We start from the raw sequence: 18,569 nt of genomic DNA, 5'->3' as shown, positions 1-18,569 counted from the left end.
CGATTTGCTGCATTTCATTACATATTTCAAACAAGCATTTGCAATGCAATAGGTCTCGCATTAGGAAAGTTTGAGGTATTGGTATTGCAAATGACAAATTTTATTTATGTGTTGGTATTGAAAGTAGGGAAATTACTAGCTATGTCATTTACAATGCCAATATTTTTAACTTTTGCAAACGTGACACCTATAGCATTCTAATGCAATATGTGTTGTATTTACATGACTTTGAAGTATTAATATTACGAATAACAATGGCTTTTATTTGTTTTAATAATTAATACTTAAATAAAAGTTATTGTAATGTATAATTGCAATAGCTTAAACTTTTGTAAATAACTTATGGGAAGATTATGTTCAGTGTATTTTACTGTGACACTGAGGCAGATAGCAAAGAGTAAAGCTAGGAGAGAAAGAGTCCTGAAACAAGGTAAGCGAAAGTAAATGGGAAATCTAAAGCGGAGCTGGAGAGTGAGAGCGCATGTACTAAGGCTGGTCTGTCTGTGAGAGAAAGGCAGGCTGCAGTATTAAGTTATAGCAAGAGAGGAAAACTGAAAGTAAACTGAAAGCAGAGCGCACAGCAGAGAGTGGCCGTGAAAGAAGTGAAAACAATGGAGGAAGGGTGACGGAACGCATGGGGAGCAGCAGCCTTTGATGTGTCGGCCGGCCATGCAGTGAATAATTAGGGGAGGAGAAATGCCGGCCTGAGGCCGAACGCAAAGCAACAGATGGCTTTGATGTGGAGGCAGGCGGCAAGCTTGTGCACTTCTCAAAATCCGCTGGAGAGCCCTTGGCAGAAAGTATGGTTTGGCTGCATTAGGGCTCTTTTTCTATTCCTGCGGAATAGGAAAGGGGCAAGCCCTAAAAAGAACCAACAGCAAAGCAGACATCGTATCCATTTAGCAACAGTAAAAAGCACAAAGCCAGTCTATATGGAATAGATTTGTACCTTTTCAGTAAAATTTACAAAATGAAAAATATGTATCTGATAGGAATGAGCATCACAGGGACAAACACAAATCTTAGATCCTTAATAATGTCCCACGGGTAAGCATATTTGGGAACATATAACACGGTCTGGAAAGGAGTTAAAAGTGACTATGCAAGTGCTCAACTATTCTTAGTAAGTAGGATTCAATTTCCAGACTCGTAAGTAGTACATAATATGACCTAACATGAGGGTTTAGCAGCTCTTCACATTCGCTATCTATAACTCTTATTACAAGAATAGATGCTTTGCATATAATCTGTCAAACTTAGAAATTTTAGCTGTCTCCAGGGCTGTTCTAATCTATGACAAGTAGGGTATTTTAATGACCTTTTCCCAACTTAAACAGTCGCTTATATGAAGTTGGTTAAAGATCAAAAGTGGATTAGACAAAAACACAAGCATTTGCAATGCAATAGGTCTCGCATTAGGAAAGTTTAAGCTATTGGTCTTGTAAATGACAATTTTTTTATTTATGTGTTGGTTTTGAAAATAGCTAAATTAATAGCTTTGTCATTTACAATGCCAATAGTTATAACTTTCGCAAATGTGACACTTATAACCTGGGGTTGCGCTGAGTGAGGCTGTGGTGGTGCTGGGTGGTGCTGGGGTGGCACCGAGTGGTGCTGGGGTGGCGCCCAGTGGTGCTGGGGTGGCGCCCAGTGGTGCTGGGGTGGCGCCCAGTGGTGCTGGGGTGGCGCCCAGTGGTGCTGGGGTGGCGCCCAGTGGTGCTGGGGTGGCGCCCAGTGGTGCTGGGGTGGCGCCCAGTGGTGCTGGGGTGGCGCCCAGTGGTGCTGGGGTGGCGCCAGGGTGGCGCCGAGTGAGGCTGGGTTGGCGCCGAGTGAGGCTGGGGTGGCGCCGAGTGAGGCTGGGGTGGCGCCGAGTGAGGCTGGGGTGGCGCCGAGTGAGGCTGGGGTGGCGCCGAGTGAGGCTGGGGTGGCGCCGAGTGAGGCTGGGGTGGGAGGCTGGGGTGGCGCCGAGTGAGGCTGGGGTGGCGCCGAGTGATGCTGGGGTGGCGCCGAGGGATGCTGGGGTGGCGCCGAGTGATGCTGGGGTGGCGCCGAGTGATGCTGGGGTGGCGCCGAGTGATGCTGGGGTGGCGCTGAGTACTGCTCGAACAGCCAGGTCTTGAGCTGCTTCCTGAAGGAGAGATGGTCTTGGGTCAGGCGGAGGTGGATCGGGAGGGAGTTCCAAGTCTTGGCGGCCAGGTAGGAGAAGGACCTTCCTCCTGTTGTAGCTCTTCGGATGCAGGGGACGGCGGCGAGGGCGTGGCTGGTCGATCGAAGCTGGCGGGTAGGAGTGTAGAAGTTGAGGCGGCTGTTGAGGTATCTTTGGCCTTGGTTGTGTAGGGCTTTGTGTGCGTGGGTGAGGAGACGGAAGGTGATTCTCTTGTTGACAGGGAGCCAGTGCAGGTTTCTCAGGTGTCCGGAGATGTGGTTGTGTCGGGGGATGTCGAGGATGAGTCTTGCTGAGGCGTTCTGGATCCGCTGGAGTCTCTTCTGGAGCATGGCGGTGGTTCCGGCGTAGAGGGCGTTGCCGTAGTCCAGTCGGCTGGTGACGAGGGCCTGGGTGACCGTCTTCCTGGTCTCGGTGGGGATCCACCGAAAGATCTTACGTAGCATGCGCAGGATATTGAAGCAGGATGAGGAGACGGCGTTGACTTGTCTGGTCATGGAGAGGGAGGAGTCGAGTATGAAGCCCAGGTTGCGTGCGTGGCCTGTTGGTTTGGGTGCGCTGCCCAGGGCGGGGGCCACCAGGAGTCGTCCCAGGCGGAGGGTGAGGATCCCAGGATGAGAACTTCCGTCTTGTCTCAGTTCAGTTTCAAGCGGCTGGTCATCCACTCGGCTACGTCTGTCATCCCTTCGTGTAGGTTGGCTCTGGCGGTGGCGGGGTCGTTGGTGAGGGAGAGGATCTTTTGAGTGTCGTCGGCGTAGGAGATGATGCTGAGGTTGTGTTGGCGCGCGATGGCTGCGAGGGGGCTCACGTAGACGTTGAAGAGGGTGGGGCTGAGCGATGATCCCTGTGGTACGCCGCAGACGACTTCAGATCAAAAGCCACTGAACGGGGGAAGGCGGACTCTGTGTCCTTCCGGCGAGGAAGGAGACGATCCACTCCAGTGCCTTCTCCTGGATTCCGACGTTGCTGAGGTGCTGCACTAGGGTGCGGTGGCAGACCGTGTCGAAAGCCGCGGAGAGGTCCAGGAGGATGAGGGCCGCTGTTTCTCCGTAGAGAAAGAGTGAAAACAAGAGAGTGTACCAGAGTATCATCAAGTCCCAGCCCAAGTAGGGCGACCAAAGCTTCGACCAATTAACTCAGTTGAATGCACAGGTTAGATCCATGGAGGCCAGGCACATGGGTCACCGCTTAGCTATAACATATTTAGCCACTATCAGATGAAGATTTAAGCATTGCTTTAGGATATCTAGATCTTCCCAAAATAGACACTGATGGTGGTTAACAATTGATTTTTCACTACTCATTCATGGGTCTTCTTAAAAATAACCCTACCCAGGGCTTTCATTTTTAAATCAATGAGAGAAATAGGACAATAGCAGCTGGGATGCTGTAAGGTCTCCTTTTACAAAATAGAAACAATGTTTAACGATGACCAAGAACGCGGTATGCGATTGCTAGAAATTTTCTTTAGAAACCTTAGTAAGTAATGGTGACCATAATTCAATTTAAACACTTAATATGATCCATGGGCACCCCATCTGGCCTGTGCTCCTTACCTAAGCAATTCAAAGGTTAAAGCAGCATCTGAATCAGTTTGAGAAATATTCTGTAATCCCACAGGGCAAGAGGTTGAGCGCTAAATCTGAGGAAAATGGGCAACCTACAGTTCTGAAGTCATATGCATATTTGTGATACATGAATTAACATCACTGCCTCTAATGGCTCCAACAATACTCCAAAATGATTTGATATTCTTAGTCTCACAAGAGTTCATTAAGGGGTCCCATTTTAGTTTTTTTGCTTTTTCTACTTTTAATGGCAATTTAATATAAAACATGGGAAGCTGAAATTACCGCTGCACACCAAGGTTCAGTTTTTAAAACTGTCCACAAGTACCTCCTAGTCAGAGGAGATATCAAACCAGTTAGGGGAAGAATGGAATGGCATGAGAATTAGTTTCCTTTGGTAAGTGACAGAGATTGGATAAAGTGGGGTATGGAGAAGGAACACAGGGTGAAAGGTTTGTGATCCCTATCTATACTCTTCATATGTACTCTGACCGACTCAGACACGCCACCTAATACTTTAACCAAACCTGTCCACAAGACTCCGATAATGCAATGACCTGCCTCAAAAGATTGACACACATTGTTGAAGAGGAGTACATAGTGGCCCCAGAAACACCAACCAAAAGATATCCTGAACTTTGACCTCCTCTTTGGCCAGAGTGAGGTCTTATGCCCCTACTTCCAAGACTAATTACAAAATGTGAAAATACAGACCGCACTATTGACCCAGGTATACTAATAACACAATATGTATAACAATCTGTGTAACCTTGGTGTTCAACTCAAGTAAACTAAACCAACACTCTGACTAATATCACAAGTTCAAAACTGGATAAAATAACAATTTCAATGAAACATAGAAAGACATCTTACGTTTTGATATTTTCATGGTACACCTTCGTATCCGATGGCTGATTGTAAAGTGGCTGAAAATGAATAAACAAACATGATTTTATGATAGTCTTATTACTAGTCCAAAAACCACATTAAGAAATACAGGCAACAAACTCTGAAAGGAAAACATTTTCAATGTATAATGCCCCTCTTTACAAAATGAGCAAGAACAGGCTTATCAGACATGATTTATTTATTTTATTTATTTATATTGAAAGTTTTATGTAGCGCGAACAAGATCTTCGCAGATATCAGAGCGCTTTACATAGGAGAAGTGCAGATATACACAGATACATCTATAGTGTTAAAAGTACAGTGAAATGATATCATAAACAATCAAGTAGTCAATTTCAAAGTCAAACAAAAAAGCAAAGGGTTCGAACAAGTAGTACAGATGAGCACTGAGTCTTTGAAGTTGATCCCCATGGTTCATGTGCATTTAGCCATGAGGATCGCTTTTACTTCTTTCTTGAAAAGTATGGTAGATGGGATGAGTCTGATTTCAGGGGGGAGTGAGTTCCAAATCCTGGGAGCCATTCCTGAGAAAGAGCGTTTGTAGGTTTTTTCTTTGCGGAATCTTTTAGGCTTTAGCAAAAGATTGTTTGTGCCTCTAGTGTTTCTGGATCCTCCAGAAATCGTCAGCTTCTGAGCGAGGTATCTAGGTGAGCTAAGGTGGACAGCCTTGTGCGTCAAACAAGCGATTTTCAGGTGTATCCTGGCTTCAAAAGGCAGCCAGTTCAGGGATTTGAAGTCAGGGGAATTCTCCTCACATTTGAAAGCAACAAACTATCTTTAAACAAGCCACAAAGTCTTCACCGACTCTAAACATTAGTAATTACCCCTCATACAACTCACACATCACCTAGCTCTTCGTTAGCAACAGTACAAGGCAAAATGTTTTCATAGTCTTCTCAAAGAACAAATCATCACATGGGCTTACAACCATGAGATATTGCCCTTTCAATGAACCAAGAAATCCACAAGATTCCCCCGCAACTTCAGCCCCATGACCAATCTGTGTTAGTCAGAAGCTTTCCACCATGTTTACTTAGAAGTTGAACTCAAGAAATAGTGAGATTGCTCCCTTACCATTACATAATATATTGTATATGCAGTTTCAAAAGCAGCAATGTTTTAACATTCATACATGCTATTATATTTTGTATAATAATCAACGCAAATTAATTTAACTTTTTTTAAAGCACAGTATATACAAATCTTAAAGATTCTAAAAAAGCCACCCCTTAAGCAAGTGCATCTAAATATTCATATATGTGTTTCCTACTCATTTTATTTAGTTCAGAGTGAGGATAGATTTGCTAATTAATTTGTTTATAAGAGAGTGGGTCACAAATATAGCTCTGAAAATGTACTTTCAATCCTATTAGTTACAATTTTTCTCATCAAGTGCTGACTACCATACTTAAAATGTGGTCATAACAATCGCTCATGTAGATGTTGTTGCATCTTGGAAGAAAGTGTGTACAGTTCAGTCAATGATGCTTAAAGATTATATCCTCCAGATAGTACAGAACTGAGAAGTCTTGAAAATCTGAGCAGCCGACAGTGCTCTGGGCATAAATCTTCCTTCTAGCCCACCCTTTTCTCCGTTAAGTCAATTAATGCAAAATTCTTCAATGACTGGAATAGAGATGGAGTATGGCGCATGGAACGTTGTTTGATTTAATCATGTTTTCAGGATTATATAAAGTAAAAACAACAAATCTTTTGATGGAGAAAATGAGAATAATGCAGCTAGACTACAACCTATTGTTCCCAGCCTGGTTAAAGGTATGGCATAATTCTATGACCACCTACTTCAATATTTTGGAGTCAGCCTGGGATTGAGTGGAAAAAGAAAAGGCACCGACTAGGCTCCTCAAATATCAACATAATAACGGATGCCCAAAATCTCACCGGAGCTGGGCCTATAGACCCGCAACAAGGAATTAGGGGTCAAAGATCACCTTCACCGGATTGGCAAAAACGAGAGGGTTGGGAAAGGACAGAATGGAGTGGAGAATTAAGTGGCCAAGTGCTGGCTGTGCACAGATGGAACTGTAGGTCAGCAGAAATGGCTTGGATCTTGACCAGAAACCAACAGACCTCCGTTGTAACCCGTCCTACCCCAGCTTCAAAAAAGAACTCAAACTTCTTCTCCTTAATAAATACAGGGGCTTCTAATCCCTCCAGAGTGGCCTCGCCCACTTAGCAGCCATCCACCCACCGAGCTGCTCCGCCTACGGCTAGTGACCCCCCCTACTGCCCCCCCCTCTCCTTCCCTTCAATATGATCACCTTACCTCCCCTCCTTGCCTCTCCTTTACCTCCCGTTTCTTACTACACTTTATGACCTTCAGTTTTCTTTCACGTTTTTGTCCTTCCTGCTCCTACGTATACTATATCGAACCTTCCCACCAAACTGCACCTCTATATTGTATATCTCATTGTGTTTAGCAATTGTTTTTTACTTTTCATCTAGTTTAACCTTTATCCTATGTGGACTGCTCATTTATGAATCAACTTTTTGTGCTTATACACACTGTACTTGTATTTAAACACCTATCTGTTACAATTGTAAAGCGCTCGGATACCTCTGGGTCCAGCCAGCGCTATATAAAACCTCTAAAATAAAATAAAGTGAGCTCAACTAATACCTCCACATTCGACTACAGTTGACATCGATTCCTCAGAGTGGGGTGGTGACTCCAAACATTTGGAGTCACCACTCAGAGGGCATGGCCTATCCATTGCCTTTCACCTGGAATGTTGGGTTTAATGGGTAGTCGTAAAACAGGAGTTACACTGTCTAACTCTTAACATTGTTTTAGTCAATCTTTGATGCTCCTAGTTATGTTAAAAGGTTAGCTATCGATACGTACACATACCTATACACCAACACATACCTATACATACTATACACATCGTACCTCAGTGTTGGGGGGTCCGTGGATCAATAGATCCTTGTGATGCCCCTTGGTATTTGCTCTGCAACCCCTAAGCTGGACAAATCCCCAGGGTTGTCACATTGAGAGTTCCATGGATCTGCGGATCCATGGACCCCCCTGCAGGGGGCTGGGTGCCTGACTGGGTGGGCGGCCGCAGGGCCAGGATGAAGGCCAGGCCCTGCAGCCAACTCTCCACTGTGCACTGCCTTTATGCATGGTAATAAAATATTACTTTATGTAAAAACATTATTCACTGCAATAAATAAACGTTAAATTAACTTTATAGTTAGGTGGAATTTTAAGGGATACTGTAATGTTTTAAACTCCAATAACCACACAAATTCACCAGTTAGTTTTGTCAAGTAACTATAGTTGATGCTCCAAGGTAACTATAACTCTCACCCTCACCATGCACTGCTAATTACCCCACATATTACACCACCCACTACATCTTTGACAATATTGATAATATCGATGGAACATCGGCAATGAAATGATTGAATAGAAAACCGTATGTTATCACTCGCAATTCGACCGACAATAACATAACTTTAACCTTTGCTTTTTCAGAGGGAGCTATATATATATATATATATATAGCGGTCGCCAGTAGGTAGTTATAGTTAGGATTTCTTTTCAATGTTAAATCTCAAAATTCTATTTGGAATAACTTTGGCACCGGTTGACGAATCTGCCTGAAAATTTCCTCAAAATGGCCTCGCGGCGCCCTGGTCCTTCCCTGAAAGTTTGGGGGGGATTTGTGAAGTGGGGCTCAGATAAAAGGGGGGTCCCAAAACGGTAGTTATAGTTGGGATCTACTTTCCATAGGAAATCCGCAACATTCTATTGGCAATAACTTTGGCGCCGGTGGACGAATCTTCGCGAATTTCTCCAAGAAAATGGTCCGCTCCTTCCCTGAAAGTTTGGGGGGGATTCGTCAAGTGGGGGCCGAGATAAAAGGGGGGTCCCAAAACGTGTTTTCCCCATGTTAAGTTCCATAGGGCGGTCGACCTCACTTTTAGCCCGAACGGCTGAATGGATTTCCACCAAACTTGGCAAAAATGTAGGGACTGGTAGCCCGATGTGCCTTTGCTATGCCTCAAGATATGTGCTTCAGTGGATTTTGAGTAATTTAGGTTCAAAAAAATATATATATCTATGGCAGTGTCCCGGTACACGCTCCGGTGAGCGCCCCGTGTGCGCCACGCAACTTGCGCGCAGAAAGCCGATTGGTTCTTGGGTGTCTGTAAAGATTCGAAACAGTCCGGAGGGGCCGCCATCTTGTGTCTCGGTAGGATCGAGACACAAGAGGTGGCCAAAACAAAGGGGGAAATGACCAAAAGGGGGCAGGGTAGACCCCCCCTGATCCCCTAGGTTTGACCTATTTGTACTATTAGCTTTACTTATCTGTTTGACTAAGCTCCCTCATGTACCCCTTCTATGTAAAGCGCTCTGATATCTGCAAAGATCTTGTCCGCGCTATATAAAACTTTCAAATAAATAAATAAATAAATAAATAAATAAATAAATGTGGGGGCTATAAAAAGGCCTCACGGGGCAAAAAAAAAATTCTTTTTTTTTTTATTTGCGCGGGGGGAGCGCCCGGTACGTGCACCGGGAAGCGCACAACAGAGAAAAAAGAATGCCAGAGTTTAAAAAATGTTGGGAATATTTTATAAATGGGAGGTAGTTCTGAAAAGAACTTTTTTTTATTCTTTTTGTTGTTTTATATTTTTTTATTATTTTTCTGAATTTTTATTTTTGTGTGTTTTTGAACAATTTTATATTTTTGGTTTTTTTTTTAAGGGAACAAACAAAAAACAGGGAATTGGAAATGGCTCAACAGGAGCAAAAAAAAAAAAGAAAAGAATTACTGTTTACTTTCCTTGCTGCATTTGTGGTTGTCTATAGCATTATTTATTAAGGTGACGCTAAGTTCACCATAGCATAAAGTTTTGCCACAGAAAATGCAAAGAAATTTGACCTTGCCAAATTTTGGCTGCATATTTGGCACCATTTGCCGTTCAAAATCAACAAAAAGAGAGGTAGGGAGAGTAGTGAACACTCTTAGTCCCCACTATAACTGGAAAAACAACAAAAGAGTGTTCCTTGATTTTTACATACAAAAGTAAGGGAGCACAAGAAGCCAACAAAGCCCATTAGGTTTGTTTAGAAAGCCCTCACTCATCGACCTGGTCGGTGACATGCTTCATCTTCGGGCCCCACTGGGTGTGACCGAATGTCACCCCAGTGTGCTACAATGCCAGATTTGCTGCGGAGCTGGAAATGTGAAGCTGTGAGGGCCATGTGGTGAGTTAAGTGAACAGACTGAGGTGGCGAGTTAAAAATGCCTTGTATGTATCAAAAATTGATTTAATGGATGATCATCAAGGGCAAGGTTAAAAATGTGTTGGTAAACAAGGCCAACTAAGTTGGATGGTCTGCTTCCAATAACATTAAGTGAAGAAGTGATTGGTCAACATGTTTCAGCCGATGTTGGTATAGTTAACCTGGCATTCGTCAGGACCTAGAGTGAGTAAACCCCGGCGGTATGGGCACGCTAAGGCCCACCCTACCAAAGGACTTGAAAGTGAAAAGGTGTGTGAAGTGCAACAAAAAAGGGGGGCCTCACCGAACAAAAGAGCGGGACGCACACACCCTCTTGGTCTCTAGGTCAGAGACAAAAAATTAAGTGCACTTCAAAAGGGATGAACTTTCACCCCATAGACCGCAGGAGGGGGGTGACGGCGTATTTGGCACATCGCCCACGACGCCAGGCACCCGAATGTCCACCTGGTCAGCCCTCAGAACCGGGTCTTGCCGTTCTTCAGGACCAGAAAGTGAGGGTACTGAAGAGGAAGTGCTGGCCACAGGGGGTGGGTTGTTCCGAAGTTCCTGGACTTCAGCCTGGGCCAAATTATTGGGATGCTACCTCTCCAGGTGGCGGATCATGGTATAATTACCAAAAGAATATTTCTTTGAGGGATTGCCCCTGGAGAGAACTTTGTCACAAATAAGACAGGTGACTGTGGGGGCGTTCAACTTTTTTTGGTCATCTGGAAAAGAAAAAAATTGCCAAATGAAGTGCACTTTAACGTGCCTTTGTCTGGGTTCTTCTGGGAGGAAGCGCCTTCGTTGTTGATCCTCCTCCTCTTCTTCCTCCTCTTCTTCTTCTTCTTGTCCTCCAAGAAACTGTGGTGGTGGACCTTCTTTTCTTGGTGGTGGGGGTGGTGATGGGGGTGCACCAGCCGCAGCAACAAGTGAAGCCATTGTTTCCTCCAAAATAGCTCCTGCTCTCTCAATGAAGAAAGTAAGAATGAGGAAAAAAGGAGGGGGCTTTCATTATTTGGAGAAAAAAAAATGATGAGAACCAATGAAAAGTGTTATTTTCAAGTCACATGACCCGATGCGCTTACGTAACGCGCTCCAGCGCGCTTACGTTACGCGATCCAGGCCGCACCGCAGAGCGCTGCCGGGTGCGTTTACGCAGCGCGTCATAAGACGCATCACGCGGCTACGCGATACGTCATGCTTACGCGACGCGTCACGATGTTGTTTTCGATCGCGACATTGGCGCTAATGGGACGCTTCCCGGTTCGCGCACCGGGGCGCTTCAAAATACTACGCTTTCCGGGGCGCTCACCGGGGCGCGCCCGGGGAGCGCTCCAAGACAAAAAATATATAAATAAAAAAAAAAATGAAAAATTGTAAGGACTGGTAGCCCGATGTGCGTTTACTATGTCTCAAGATATATGCTCCAGTTGTTTTTAAGAAAATTTACTTTAAAAATATATATATTGGCCTACTTTGGGCTTTATATATGTTAGAGCCCAAATGTAGCCCAAATGTAGCCCAAAGATGGCCACCAGAGACAAACAAATACAAATGTAGCCCAAATATCAGTCAGATGTAGCGCAAGTATAGCCCAATGATAGTATGTACCAGAGTGTTCTAAAGAACAACTAGAGCGCTAACAGTCTTACTTATAAAGTGAGACTTTTAGTTAGGAATTAGCATTAAAAAAAACCTTTGAAATTCACTGAAAACACCATAGGTTTCACACCAGTTATAGTTAGGAATTAGCATTCAAAAAACCTATTAAATTCACTGAAAAAACCATAGGTCTCACACCAGTTATAGTTAACTGGAAATTTTACTGACATAAAACCATTGAAATTCCCACTATGTGGAATATGTGTGTGAGCAACTTATCGAAGACTGTGTGTTAACGGATGTATAGGTGTCTCACTACATATGAAGAGTGAGTATATGTATGACTGACTATATAGAACTGTCGGTGAATGAGTGCATGTGTATATATCCCTACTTTTTTGAAAACGTTAGTTTCTGTTTTTTAATATGTGATTCAAGGGTTACTTTACAGTGAAAGGAGGTCAGTCTCTGTCACAAGGATGGTGTCATCAGTGCTGTCATGAGCGATGTCACGGACCGTGTCATGAGTGATGTAATATGTGATGTCATCAGCAGTGCATTACACGCGCAAGTTAAAGTGAGTCCAACTAACTATAACGTGGGAATTTCAATAGTTTTATGTCAGTAAAATTTCCAGTTAACTATAACTGGTGTGAAACCTATGGTTTTTTCAGTGAATTTAATAGGTTTTTTAAATGCTAATTCCTAACTATAACTAGTGTGAAACATATGGTTTTTTCAGTGTGTGTGGGTATATACATATATATATATATATATATATATATATACACACACACATACACACACACACACACACACACACATATATATATACATACATATGTAAACACACATACCTATACACACACACTCAAACACACACCCCTATGGCGAAAGTAAAAGTCCTCTCAGCTGGCAAAGTCATCTTTTCTGAAACTGACAGCTCAAAGGGAATCATGGTTTACTGCGTAGGCGATACATCGCACGACATTACAACGCAAGTCGTTACAACGGTGCGTTGTTACAATGCAAGTCATTACGACATGTGAAGAGTCGACATGGTACACATACCTGTGTGCCCTGCCTACAACACACTGCCATGGCATAGGTCAGCCACCCCTCCAGCTGGGTGTACTATGCCACTGGTGAGGGTACAGGTGCATGAGCCCTGTACACCTACAGGGTCTATCTGAGTCCATTCTTAGACCTTGTAAGTGCAGTAAAGCCATAAAGAGTATATGGTCTGGGAGTTAGTCATTACGAACTCTACAGCACCAAAACGGCTTTACTGAGTTCTGGGAAGTTTGGTATCAAACTTCTGAGCATAATAAACCCACAAGGACACTAGTGTAGAATCTATTATACAATGCACTCAGAGGTCATCTTACTGATGCCACTGAAAAAAGACCAACCTCTGGTGGGTTCCATGACTGGTAAACACCAGCCTGCCACCACAAGACATGTTTCTGGACCCCTGGAGTGGGAGCCTTTGCTCCCAGAGCCCAGAAACAAAGGCTTTCCTTGGAGGAGGTGTTCACACCTTCCCCAGGTCAAGAAGATCCAAGTGTTCAGGGGAGCGTCAAAGGTCTTGCCGCCTTTGTAACACACGGCCCACAGCCTCTCCTGCTATCAGGATCAGGCCACCTTCCAGTCTCACCTACTTTTCAGCAAGAAGACAGGCAGGAAAATTTAGACGAGCCCAGAAGGTGTGCCCACCTCTGCCAACCTCACCCCTAATGTGGGGGAGACGAGGTGAAGCCCACTCTCCAAACAGGATTAGGGATTGTGCTGATGGAGAGTGGACACACCAAGGGTGTATTGCTGAGAAAGAGTAGTCACCCTAAGGTCAGTAGCCCATTAGCTACTAACCTCGATACCCCTAAAACGGCCCCTAAATACAGCATTTAGGAAGCAGCCCTGAACCAAGAAGGTAGATTCCCTCAACCTACGAAGAAGAACAAAAGAAGACGTCCAGCAGAGGACACTGCAGAGAACAAGTGACTTGGCCCCAGCCCTACCAGCCCGTCTGCAGTTTCCAGAGATCCTGTGCCAGAAGTCGCACAGTCCTGTAATCAGCGACCTCCAGAACCCTGGGAGAACTGACTGCCTTCAACAAAGACCGGATCTCCAGTGAACAGCAGCCCTGTTCATAAGAAAAAGCCAAGAAAGACTCAGAGCCTGCTAAGGACAAGGAAACCAGACGCATGGAACCACCACTGCACCGGACACCTACGGCCCGAATTAGGAGTAGCCCAATGGTCCCAGCGAGGTCCTTCAGCGTTCCAGAGTCAGAGTCCACCGTGGGTTGACCCCTCCAGGACACCTCGACGTCGCCTGCAGTCTCTGCATGGAGACCCCACCCCAACCACGAGTGGCCCGGTAAGGTGAAATCCACCTCAAGAGACACCCCTGCATCCAGCCGTCCTGTGCCCTGGACAAAAAAGAACCAATGTGTGCACTTATGTCCCAAGCCCTCCAACTTACCTGCCCAGCTGTTGGTTCCTCCAGGAAGTCTTCCTGGACAGAACATGCAGGTAAAAAACAAAACCGAAAATCCCTATTGTAAACAGGGCACCCAACGCCAAAACAGCACCCTGCACCCAGCCGCTCCTGCGGGTGCACTTTGTGTGCTAAACTGGATCCCCCTAAGCCTAACACCAGGAGCTTGGCTCCCACAAACTTGTGTCCTGCTCGTCAGCAGCCACCAACCGGAGGCCCCCTATCCCCTATTAGATAACATTGGGCCTCAGCACTCTGCACCCAGCCGCCCTAATGCAGCTGAAGGTGTAACAAGCGTGCATCCTTGACCCTGGGGGGACCCCTGAGTCTGCCCTCAGAATACCAACTCAACAGCCGAATACTTACCTTTGAACCGATAACCCTATTTCCTCCATAGGATAACAGACTGTTTTTCTGTGAAAAGTTTCTAAGTGTGGAGTTGGAAAATCTATAAAAGTCTTTACAACTATAACCAAATAACAAAAATGCTTTTACTCACCTGTCTTCAGGAAATGTCCCAGTGCAGTACCCAGGTATACTGCACTGTGTAAGAAAAGCGATCTGTAAAGTAATCTACTTGACATTCTACTAAAAAGCCAACACAAGTTATACGTATAATCTTTCAAAGCATTGCATTACTAGTAATTCTACTGTAATCAAATTAAAAGTATATATACAACTGCAATACAAACTGTTTACAAACTATATTTTTACTGAAAAGTACTTATCATTTACCTGTGCAAGGCTTGCTTGGTTCTAGGAAATAAAATAACTAAAAGAATATTTTTATTCAAACATTGGTCTGAGTTCAGTCTTTGAGTGTGTGACGATCATTTGCTAATTGAGAATGTACAACAAATGCTTAACACTACCCTCTGATAAAGCCTTACGGCTCGACCATACTACCACAAATAGAGAGTAAGGTGCTATCTACTTTTACCTCTGCCTACCTTTGGGGTTCCACTGGACTCTGTGCACACTATACCTCACTTTGGTATAGTATATACCACAGGTACTCCTAGTACGGCCCGCGGGCTGGCAGCAGCCCGCCAAGCCTTCCATGGCAGCCCGCGGACCATGAGACATCATCGTACCAGTGTATCAAAAAAACATTTACAAAGAGTCTGTAAACACTGCCGGTTGCAGAGACACACTGCTTTGTGGGGGTCGGGCGATTCATTCCAGCGAGGCCAGAATGGAGCTGCAGGGGCGCTAAGAGGAGATGAAATACAGAAAAGCCCCATTCACATGCAAATGGTCTTTTTAAAGACCTGTGAAGTGCTCGAGTGGGGCTGTGCGTCTGTGCACGCTGGGGAAGCTGTCTCACACAGGCAGGGTGAGATGACAGAGGGTGACAGAGGGAGGTAGAGGGACAGAGACAGAGGGAGTGAGGGAAAGGGAGACGAGACATGGAGACAGAGAGAGGGAGGAGGGCGACAGAGGGAGGAGGGAGACAGTGTGGGAGACGGAGTGAGGGAGGGAAGGGGAGTGAGGGGATGAGGGAGAGCGTGAGGGAAGGGGAGTGAGGGGATGAGGGAGAGCGTGAGGGAAGGGGAGTGAGGGGATGAGGGAGAGCGTGAGGGAAGGGGAGTGAGGGGATGAGGGAGAGCGAGAGGGAAGGGGAGTGAGGGGATGAGGGAGAGCGTGAGGGAAGGGGAGTGAGGGAAGGGGAGTGAGGGAAGGGGAGTGAGGGAAGGGGAGTGAGGGGAGTAGGGATAGCGTGAGGGAAGGGGAGTGAGGGAAGGGGGGTGAGGGAAGGGGGGTGAGGGAAGGGGGGTGAGGGAAGGGGGGTGAGGGAAGGAGAGTGAGGTGATGAAGGAGAGAGTGAGGGAAGGAAGGGGAGTGAGGGAAGGAAGGGGAGTGAGGGAAGGAAGGGGAGTGAGGGAAGGAAGGGGAGTGAGGGAAGGGAGTGAATGAATGAATGAATGAATAAGAACTTATATTGCGCTACTTTACCCGAAGGCATCAAGGCGCCTAAAAAATAAAATCATAAAAGGCAGAGCCCACAACTAGGGGTAAGCATTGGCAAAGAGCCATGTCTTCAAAGCCTTTCTAAAGGCTTGCATCGATGGCAGGGACCACATTTCACAAGGTAAAGTATTCCACCATCTCGGGGCCAGGCTCGAAAAAGCCCTGCCTCCCCATTTAGGTCTTCGAACTCGAGGAACTGATAGTAGAAGCTTCTTGGAGGAACGGAGGTTTCTAGAAGGAGCATAAGGGACCAACAGGACTTTTATTCTTCCCCTCTCTTTTCTGGTCAAGGCCCCATACACCAAACAAAGAACCTTGAAGGAGATTCTGGCTTTGATCGGAAGCCAGTGCAAGGACTTCCTAGCGGCAGTGGCTGATGACCTGCTGGGCAAGTCCAGCACAAACTTAGCCGCAGCATTTTGAACAGTTTGTAGGTGCTGTATTAGGCACTTATTTATTCCTGCATATCAAGCATTACAATAATCAAGCCGAGAAGCTATTAGTGCGACCGCAATTTGCTTCCGGGCTTGAAGAGATAGGTAATGCTTGATCTTCCGCAGGATCTTGATAATGCCCCAACAAGTGGAAATAGTCCTATTTACTTGTTGACCCATTGCAAGGACTGGGTCAATCATAACCCCAAGGTTTTGGGCCAGAAGCGTAGGAACAGGGCAGGTCCCCAGAGATGGAGGCCACCATTCAGCAGACCAAATGTCATCCTTCCCGCTGAACACTAGGATCTCTGTCTTCTCGCCATTCAGCCTCAATGAATTGTCAATCATCCATTGAGCAACCGCCTCCATACAGTGTCTAAAATTGGAGGCAGGAGACTGGGCAGCCTGGGCGAGCGACACCAGGATCTGAGTGTCGTCGGCGTAGGAGACTACCTCCATCCCGAACGATCTACTAAGTCTGGCAAGTAGGGTCACATAGATGTTAAACAGGGTCGGACTTAATGCCGACCCCTGTGGGACCCCACACTGCACAGGCTTGGATGGAGATAGGAATTCCCCCAGCCTAACTCTCTGTTCCCTCTGGTCCAGGAAGGAGGCCAACAAACTAAGAGCTGGCCCCTCCACCCCTATCTCCCTCAGCCGAGATATTAGCACCGAGGGAGATAGGGTATCAAACGCAGCCGTCAGATTTAACAGGATAAGGAGGGTACTCATGCCCTTATCCACTGTGGTGCGGATGTTATCAAGCACTATGGTAAGGGCCGATTCCGTACTATGACCCCTCTGAAATCCGTGCTGCGAGTGATCAAGAAGACCAGACGTTTCCAGAAAGGATGTAAGATGTTTGTTAAGATGAGTTTCGAACATCTTTGCAGGAGCTGGGAGCAGTGAAATGGGGCGAGTGTTTTTAAAAACCTCCGGGTCTAGGGAAGGCTTCAACAGGGGTTTAACCACCGCTCTCTTCCACTGAGAAGGAAAAATGCCCTCCCGCATTGCCCTGTTCAAGATCTCCAGTAACGGGGGCAAGAAGGTTTCCTTACACTGTTTAAGTATTTTAAGAGGACAAGGATCAAGAGGAAACCCCGATCTGGTCTTAGTCAAGAGATCATCCAGTTTCCGTAGGGAAAGAGGGTGAAAACTAGGCAGACCTACCAGAGTAGAAGGCCCAGCCGATACCAGAGAGGAAATGGGTTGAATGGGGGAAGAAGAAGTTGAAGCCCATCGTAGCTCTAAAGTCAAGACAATCTCTGTAATCTTTGTATGGAAATGAAGGGCGATGTCATCACACAGCTGCTGAGTACAAATAACAGGGTCCGGGGTCTGCAGGGACGTAAACGAGTCCACGATCTTAAACAGCTCTTTGGGCGAAGCAAGGGCGGTGGTAAGCTTCACAAAATACTCCTGCTTTTATCTCGTGACCTCAGCCTTATATCCCCTCAAAAGGATTTTGTGAGTTTCCCTATCCTGTAAATCCCAGCTGGCCCTCCAAAGTCACTCCTGCTTGAGGGAAGGGAGGGAGGGAAGGGGAGTGAGTGAGGGAGGGAAGGGGAGTGAGTGAGGGAGGGAAGGGGAGTGAGTGAGGGAGGGAAGGGGAGTGAGTGAGGGAGGGAGGGAAGGGGAGTGAGTGAGGGAGGGAGGGAAGGGGAGTGAGTGAGGGAGGGAGGGAAGGGGAGTGAGTGAGGGAGGGAAGGGGAGTGAGTGAGGGAGGGAAGGGGAGTGAGTGAGGGAGGGAAGGGGAGTGAGTGAGGGAGGGAAGGGGAGTGAGTGAGGGAGGGAAGGGGAGTGAGTGAGGGAGGGAAGGGGAGTGAGTGAGGGAGGGAAGGGGAGTGAGTGAGGGAAGGAAGGGGAGTGAGGGTAGGAAGGGGAGAGAGGGTAGGAAGGGGAGTGAGGGTAGGAAGGGGAGAGAGGGTAGGAAGGGGAGTGAGGGTAGGAAGGGGAGTGAGGGTAGGAAGGGGAGTGAGGGTAGGAAGGGGAGTGAGGGTAGGAAGGGGAGTGAGGGAGGGAAGGGGGTGAGGGAAGGGTGTGAGGGAAGGGTGTGAGGGAAGGGTGTGAGGGAAGGGTGTGAGGGAAGGGTGTGAGGGAAGGGTGTGAGGGAAGGGTGTGAGGGAAGGGTGTGAGGGAAGGGTGTGAGGGAAGGG

At 46.3% G+C, this 18,569-nt stretch overlaps 1 protein-coding gene across 20 annotated transcripts in view; it reads right to left on the bottom strand.

The window, feature by feature from the left end:
- Window positions 1-18,569, bottom strand: part of NCOR1 (nuclear receptor corepressor 1) — a 1,907,529-nt gene that overhangs the window by 1,636,414 nt on the left and 252,546 nt on the right. For all 20 annotated transcript variants that reach the window (XM_086955042.1, XM_086955041.1, XM_086955040.1 and 17 more), the window contains exon 9: window positions 4,606-4,658. In XM_086955042.1, coding sequence (XP_086811168.1) covers window positions 4,606-4,658 — 53 coding nt within the window. The remainder of the gene's footprint in view (window positions 1-4,605; window positions 4,659-18,569) is intronic.

The sequence above is a fragment of the Lissotriton vulgaris genome, chromosome 2_1 (assembly GCF_964263255.1).
Source record: "Lissotriton vulgaris chromosome 2_1, aLisVul1.2, whole genome shotgun sequence".
In the NCBI taxonomy this organism is placed as follows: Eukaryota; Metazoa; Chordata; class Amphibia; order Caudata; family Salamandridae; genus Lissotriton; species Lissotriton vulgaris.
Note: the sequence above shows the minus strand (reverse complement) of the source record. Positions and strands in the feature narration are given on the sequence as shown.